The sequence below is a fragment of the Aplysia californica genome, unplaced genomic scaffold, assembly GCF_000002075.1.
Source record: "Aplysia californica isolate F4 #8 unplaced genomic scaffold, AplCal3.0 scaffold00163, whole genome shotgun sequence".
NCBI classification, from domain to species: domain Eukaryota; kingdom Metazoa; phylum Mollusca; class Gastropoda; order Aplysiida; family Aplysiidae; genus Aplysia; species Aplysia californica.
This window is the reverse complement of record NW_004797433.1, coordinates 288,908-297,122: the sequence shown is the minus strand read 5'-3', so window position 1 is coordinate 297,122 and position 8,215 is coordinate 288,908. Positions and strand designations below refer to the sequence as shown.

The 8,215-nt window shown below is 37.2% G+C and overlaps 1 protein-coding gene across 1 annotated transcript in view; it reads left to right on the top strand.

Annotated features, from left to right (window-relative positions):
• Window positions 1-1,871: 1,871 nt before the first annotated feature.
• LOC101861437 (synaptojanin-1) overlaps window positions 1,872-8,215 on the top strand; it is a gene marked incomplete at its 5' end in the record, with an annotated part of 40,366 nt that continues 34,022 nt past the window's right edge. The window contains 6 exon segments of the mRNA XM_013082186.1: window positions 1,872-1,958; window positions 2,222-2,364; window positions 3,369-3,493; window positions 5,272-5,335; window positions 6,108-6,269; window positions 7,127-7,210. Of these exon segments, the coding sequence (XP_012937640.1) occupies window positions 1,872-1,958; window positions 2,222-2,364; window positions 3,369-3,493; window positions 5,272-5,335; window positions 6,108-6,269; window positions 7,127-7,210 (665 nt within the window).

Below are 8,215 nucleotides of genomic sequence, written 5' to 3'. Positions count from 1 at the left end.
CAGATGGAAAAGATGTAAGAATTATCAGGAATTTGTACTGGGACCAAAACGCTGCTGAACGAATTAATGGAGAATACAGTGAATATAAGCAGATTATGAGAGGAGTGAGGCAAGGGTGTGTTATGTCACCAGACCTCTTTAACATGTACAGTGAAACAATCCTTAGAAACTTAACAGACTGTCCAGGTCTCAAAGTAAATTGAAAAAATATTAATAACATCAAGTATTCAGGTGACACTGTTTTAATAGCAGGTTCAGAAAAGGACCTTCAATTGCTTCTAGATACTGTTGTAACAGAAAGTGAACATAAAGCATTAGTGTTGAATGTAAAGAAAACAGAATGCATGGTAATATAAAAAAGCAGCAAATCCTAGTTGCAATCTCAATAGCAAAGGTGAAAAGCTCAAACAAGTCCAACAGTTTAAATATCTAGGATATATGATAACATCTGATGCCAAATGTTCCATGGAAATAAAACAGAGAATTACTATGGCTAAGGCTAGTTTCAATAAATTGGTGTGCTCTAAATGATAGTCACAAAATTTGGGCACAAAATTTACAAACTCAAGATTGTAATACCGACATGGGGTCTGAAAGTGCTAATGCAGGTTCTACATCCTATATGTGACGTGTGTAAGTTTTGGAGGAATAATACTAACGCACCACATTTTATGCACACTAATGTGAGATGTATGTGTTTTTTCCCCACGTTTTGGCTATGGTTCATTTATCTGTGAGGCAGTGTGGTGAAATCTGGCTCTCGTCAAAATACAGAAATCGTGGAAACAAGCATTTTTCCGCCAGTTTGAAAATTTTTATCAAATTTTTATTTTTTGACTCCACCTCTTTTGTGTCCATATGAATACACATTTTCCTATAAATTTTGCTGAAAAACATTGATTAAAGGCTCAAAATATATAATATCTAAATCTAGTTGTTCTGTTTTTCTGTTTTTAAGGACCCGTTAGTTATTGGACTATCCAAACTTTGACTGCCATTTTCTCACAAATTTCACCACTGAAACCAGGCAACCTCACTTCCTTCAATTGCAAATATTTTGTGTACTATTCATGATAGATGTGTATTTATTTCATTGGAAATGGAAGCAAGGCTTTCAGATGATACAAATAACTCCACCTGCTCGAAAATGAACGAGCGCCTGATTCCACCATGTCGCGACATTTATAATAACAACTCTCCCTTCCTGATTCTTTGTAATTTAAACTGTTTACCTTTTTTTATTTTAAAAGTAAAAGTGAAGAGTGAAGACTGGAACTAGTATGTTCTATTTTATAAAACAAATATTCTTCAGTGATTTCCAAACTAGGCCTACTTGTCAGTTTTGTTTTTCTGCCCCTGTTATATATATGTGAGGTATGTGAGGCATCGTGGTGAAATCAGGCGTTCGTCAAAATAATGAAATCGGGAAAAGCGTCATTTTTCTGTCTGTTTAGCAATATATTTTTTTTGACTCCACTCTTTTAAGGTCTTTTATAAAACACATTTCTGTGTGGATTCTGATTTAAGGCACAAAAATTTACATTTGCAGTCTTTAAGGAATCTCAAGCTTTGGAAAAGACGCCAAACTTGGGTCGCCATTTTCTTGCAAATTTTACCTCTGAAACCAGATGACCCCCACATACTTCAATGGCAAATATCTCGACTTCTATTCATGATAGATGAGTATTTTTTTCACCGAAAGCTAGACAAATGAACAAGCTTTAAAATACCAATAACTCCACTAGTCCAAAAATTGACAGGCGCCTGATTCCACCATGTCGTGACACATATAATATGACAGTTATTGTAATTGTGTATTTACCTCGCTGAGTGGAACAAAAAATAAAAATCTCTATTTCAAACTGTTGCAGCTGTTGATGAGGTGGAGCCTCTTCGTAAACAATACACAAAAGTGGTGGATGCCTACGGATGTCTGGGAGCCCTTTGTTTCAACATGGGTAAGTTTAGATAGATAGTTCTCCAGTTATTGTACTGATTATGCTACTTTTTACTCAAATGAAGACCATTCTATCTATAATGATGTTAAGACTACATGTTTTGTGATACATTCATGCTCTTCTCTGTACATTGTAGAACGTCTCTTTTAAGTTGTGCTAAATAACATTGTCTTATTTTGTTGTCATGATTAAGATTATTATTGTAGAAGCTTGAGACTTTAAAAATACCCGTGTGTTGTGATCTGTACCTCTCACCTCCCCAGGCAATCAAAGACTCCAGTATTTAGTGATGGTCACAAGTTGTTTGTCAGTGGGAAAAATTGGCGACTCTGAGGTCTTTCGGATCTCGGCCGTACAGTTTGTGTCTCTCCGCAATGATCCTGCTGATGAAGACAGAGTTGCTGAGGTGAATAGGGTTTGGGTTGTATTTTTAGTTTTTTCTGGGGGTTTTTTTTAGGGGGGGGGGGGGGGGGTTGGAATATCTCACATGATGTTAGGCTGTTGCTAAAAAAAGGAAATACACATAACTTGTGGATGATGACCTGCTGGGGTTTTTTGTTGTTAGAGGAAGGTTGCCTCTTACACAAAAAAAAAGAAAGAGTGGATTTACTAGTAATTAGAATTTTTTCAGCTGGTTAAGCAGGTTATCACCTCCGTGTTACATGTGTCACTGCAGTTTCATTTCCTTTAAGTGGCTCTGTTAATTATGAACATGTCATAATTATTGAATGTAAAAAATAATGTTAGTCACTACTTCCTTTCACAGTGCATGCTTTGGTAACCTCCCTGACTCTGTTAACTGCTTTTACATCAGGTCATACTGTTCCTGGAAGCACATTTTTTTTCGTCACCACAATTCCTGAGATATGCTTAAAATGTCCCTTTTTTTTCTCTTAAAAGAAAAGAAATTAAAAATAGAATGAACCATGATCTCTTAACTTTTGAAGATCCTACTGCAACTAGGTTTAGATCTGTTCTAAGTCTGGACACTAATTGTTGTGGATAGTTGCTCTTTAGACCTAGTCAACTTCATATAATATAGATGTCAGCTCTGACACTTTTCTAAAATTGTTCTCAGAACATTTATTTTATGGCATTCTGTGTTGGGCAGGGTCAATGTTATTGTAAATGGTTTTTTTATGGGTTTTAAATTATTGGCAATGTTGAGTACCACTAAGATAAAATGCTAAAATGTGTTAGGAACATTGTCATTTTGAACTGTATCATTGCAATAAACCAAATGCTTTCCCCACTTTTCCCAGTGGCTATCCTGTGGGTTTCTCTCAGATGACGCACAGACTGATCACAGCTCTAACACTTTCGATAGTTTCACAAAGCTGATGCTAAGCAAGGCTGCTGGGTTATGAAGACTATTTGATGCAATTTTTTTGGCCATGTCTTTCTTTTCAGATCCGTAAATTACTGAGTTCTGGCACTTTTTACTTCACGTGGGCTGCAGGAGGCGATCCTTGGGACCTCAGTCTTTGTGCTCAGAGAAATCTTCAGGACCATGATACAGACAACAAGTTTTTTTGGTGAGAAGAATGTTGATTCTAATATAATAAATTCTTTCAATGCAAATATTATGAGATATTATTGATATATCATAGCTGCCACTTTTCCGCTAAATAGCGGAAACTGCGCTTCATCTAGTTTTTCACGCTACTTTCCTCCTTCCTCCGCTGGACCGCTCTCGTTCGCAAATTGCGATACTTTTTTTTTTACATGCGGAAAACACCAAACCGGGAGAGAGACAAAAACGCGGTTTGCTCATGCCTACCTGTAGCTTTCTACTTCCGTTCTTCTGTGCCTGCCTGGCGCTAGTTTCACATTGTTTATTGTGGAGCAACAGTGTCAATCGAGCATCAGAACAGTGGCGCGCCGAGTTGTCATTGAAAACGATGGAAATTGGAGAGAAATTGATTCGGAGTGCGAAAATAAAAGGAGCTGGAATGAGAAAGAAGCGGATGGTGTGCGACTTGAACAGTTCATTAGAAAGTTGAACAAGCCGCTTGCTGCACTTTGCGTTCAGTGCGATAAAGAAGTCGCTCAGTTCAGCGGCGACCTCCTTGATCCGATACTGCTCTCCGTCGATGCACAAGTTTAAAGTGAAAAAACTCTTTTTATGAGACACCAGTTGGCAACAAACACTGGATTTTTTGTCACCGAACTGTTCAAATGTTTGTTAGTCAACTTAGTGTCTTGCTTTTTTTGGTGGGTTTTTTTTCAAATACATTTTAATTCAGTAGCCTATGGTTAACAAATATAACAGTTTTCCCTTCCTAAAACATAGGCTAGGTTTTCCAATATATTGCCTCTGGATTTCACTGGTTTTACTCTGGCCTTCGGAGAGCGCGCGTACGCCTTCGCATGAATTTCCTCCTTTTTTGAAATTCCTGAGTGGCAGCTTGACATATACGGTGCAATGCCTGATCCCATCTACGATCTATATCATTGATATGATATTCTATCTTTAGTTTTCTTTCTTATTCGTGCTTTTGAAACTTTTTAAAAGTAACTATTTGGGGGATACGCTGGTGAAACAACCGTGATTTGAACTGGTACCACTAGCTACTAGTTCTTGGTTAATTGGTTCCAAAATTTAAGCCCAAACTGAACTGAAGAGCGCTGGCCATATGATTTATATAAGCAAGTTGATTCAACTAAAGTAGTTTTTATCTGAAGTTGATCTTAGTTGCCTCATAAGTGAATACATATAAATGCCACTTAATGTGACATTTTCCTTTCCAATTTATGATAAAAGACAACAAATAGTGTAAAGGTTGATGGTTGTTCTATTAGTGTGGTTAACCCAGTGGGTTTCATCCATCTCTGTAAAAAAGTGCTGTTTGATTGTCATCTTAACCTACATACATGTTGTGCTCCAAGGAATAATGAATTGTGCACTCCATGTTGTGCTTGAAATTCAAATTTTTTACTTGAAATCTGTTTCCATCGAGTCATTTGCTACTTACTATAAATGACGTGAAAAGGCTCATTTTTATTTTCATTTACTCGTGAGTATTAGCCAGACACATTTATTTGCCTTGATAAATTTGTTATGTCTTTATCTCTTCCCACCAAACTCCTATTTGTGGCGCTCATATGACCTTATGCAGTTGCGAACTCCATAAAACCTCTACTAAAACAAAACAAACTCCTATTTTTGGGGACAATTGTGTGGAAAACTAGTGTTCCTTGTCATAGAGTGGTTGTGTAACTTGTTTGTTTTTTATAATTATATTTAGAGTATAGTGTACTCGTTGCATCATGTAAACATTCAATACAAGTTTTCTTTTTTTTTTTCCTTCAGGAACCGCATGCTGCATGTGCACTTTCAACGGTATGGTGTGGACTGTTCAAAATGGTTGCTGAAGGTAAGAAATTTTGGATTTGAATGAACTAATTCTGTTGGTGTTTATTTTAATGCGATGATTTTGTCAGTGAAAAGAACAGTTTCTGTCATTTTACCCTGCTGATTCTTATGGGGGTCTATGGAAGATATGCTGTAATGACCTAGAGGGTCAGCCTAGTTGTTTGGTAGTGATGCTGAGAAGAAGGTTCACCTAAACGATGACTGCGCTCTACATTGTATGTTATTTTTAAATAAGGTGAGTTAAAATTTAGAAAAGTGTCTATAAATACACGCTGGAAAAATTCCATTGTCGTCAATGTCATAGGTCAAAAGTTGAAAACAAAGATAAACCTCAAATCTGCTTCCCGTCAGATGAATGGTTGAACAAGAAGTTGATTTCAAATGTGGTCAATTCAAGTTGAGAAAAATTTCTTTAAATCCTCGATGGTAAATTTTATTGTCTTGAATGTCATAGGTCAAAGTTGAAAATGCAGATAAATCACCAATGTGCTTCCCATCTGATGAAAAACTAACATATATGAATGTCTAGAGTGTTTATCACTTTATGACCCATTTGTGCTGATGTACTATCCTATTTTTCTGTGCCATAAACGTAATGGATGTGCCTACACCTGTAAAAATCTTGTACAGTCTGATCAAAATGAAATGTGTGAATTGGTAATGTGTTGAATTGTTGTAATTCAGTTGTTTTGCCTGCTTTCTACAAAAGTTGTTGCCCTTGTCACAGGGTGGAGATGTCTTTAAAAACGTGTCTATCATCCTCACTTCTGCAGGTCATGTGTGGGGGTGTGGAGATTCGAACCATCTACGCTGGTCATCGCCAAGCCAAAGCCTGCATCATATCACGGCTCAGCTGCGAGCGGGCAGGCACTCGCTTCAACGTCAGAGGGGTCAATGACGATGGCAGTGTGGCAAACTTTGTCGAGACAGAGCAGGTGAGTCAAGTAATGGAGCGAATTATTGTCTGCTCTATCAGAATGGTCTTTGGGTGATTACTACTATGCATTATTGTATAAAACACCTGTGTCTGTGGTTTAATGGTAAGGCTTTGGTCATAGCGTTTAGAAAATGTGAGTCAGCTGGAATGCTGTAACACTAGGAGTCCAGTTTTTCCAGGACAAATAGGGTCCTAGATAATATTCCTAGTTGTATTGATTTGGGGCATAGAACATATTCATTCATAGCATGGTATATTTGTATACTTGTAGTTTATTAGATCATATGACTTCGATTCAGAATTGCACTGATGAAAATCATAGAACCAGGACGAAATGGGTTATTTTTGTTTGTTTTGTCTATATTTTGTTTTTGTTGAGGGAGAAAGGGGGGGGGGGGGGCTGATTCTGAAAACAAGTATCGCCCTTGAGCAGTGCATCAAGAAAATTAATTTGAATAGTTATAATCTCATATGATGTTGTACATAAAAATAATGGGATCTTTTCTGTTACTTAAAATTTGTTTTGTACAAAACAAATTTAATTTATTCTTCAATGAAGAAAAAAAGTAGTATGTGGAGTAAGTAGAACTTATTAGGTATTGTTATCACTTTCAACTGGGTAATTCGAGGAGAAAATGGGTGGTTGTTGTGGTCTCTTGTGTGGTTTACTCCTTCTTTCCTATCAAACATTTATTGTCCTTATCTCTCCTTCTTCTTTTTATTAGATATTGCTCTCTAATAACACCTTTAATCTGCGCCACTTGTATGACCTAATTGTGTTGCAAGTACCATAAAACTCTTACAGAAACTAAAACTGAACAATTTGTTTTAAACGTTGCTTCTTGATATCCACAGGTCATCTTTTTGGAAAATCAAATTGCTTCATTTGTCCAGACAAGAGGATCAGTTCCTCTGTTTTGGGAGCAGCCAGGAATCCAGGTTTGCGAGCCAAGACTTACCTTTCATTTGCCATAATTCAACATTGCAGTGTGTCAAAATCTGAAAACAATGAAAATCCAGTATGTTGTAGAGTTTGATAAGGTGCATCGATTGATCCTGGTCTCATTCCTTGTCTTGAAATAGTAACAGATTTAGATGAACTAAACATTTTGTATTAAGATAATGTCCTTATTGCTTGTCCTGAAAACCTTGCATTTTGACATACAGTAATGATCGATGATGGAGACCCTTTCGTCTCCTGAGTACAGCAATCCTGTAATCCACGCTATATCAAAAAACACTCTTTTTTGCTTTTTACTACTAAATTAACGTTGCGGATTTTTGGTCAAATTTTTAAACCTGTAGCTCAATAAGCATCGCCAGTGCAACATTCCGACTTTAATTTTTAACATTGTTAGATGAATTGACACAATTTTTTCCCTCTGTAAAATTTTTTTTGGGTGGGATACCGGGTTGTTGTACTCGGGCGACGATTTGTGCCAAATAAGACAGTGTTGCCTTTCTTTTTTAAGCAAAAGTGGCATTGGTAGTCTAATGGTTTTTCTGGAAGACTTGCAATACAGTAGTCTCCGCCTAACAGCTCGGTGCTCTGGAGGGCTCCTTAGCGTGTGTTTACACAGACATGCGTTCTGGCGCTCATATGACCTTATGCAGTTACGAGCACCGTATAACCTACTAAAACAAGAGCATGCATTTACATGAACTTTTGCAAAGTTTGGAAGGGACGCAGTCATCTCATTGCCTTGATATTCTTGTGTCTTTCCTTTGGAGTGGGGGTCATTTTGACCGATAATGTGACGACACATGACTGTTTTGGTTAAGGATCACAGGTAGGAATGAGTCCCAGACTAAAGACAGTGAAAGAAGCCTGAATGTTTGTGATTGACCTCCCTGTAAAATGGCAGGTTGTACTATGTGCTTCCCGGGAAGCAGAGAATATTCCAGATTGTTATATGGTCTGTGGAAATAATAATAAATAGTAAA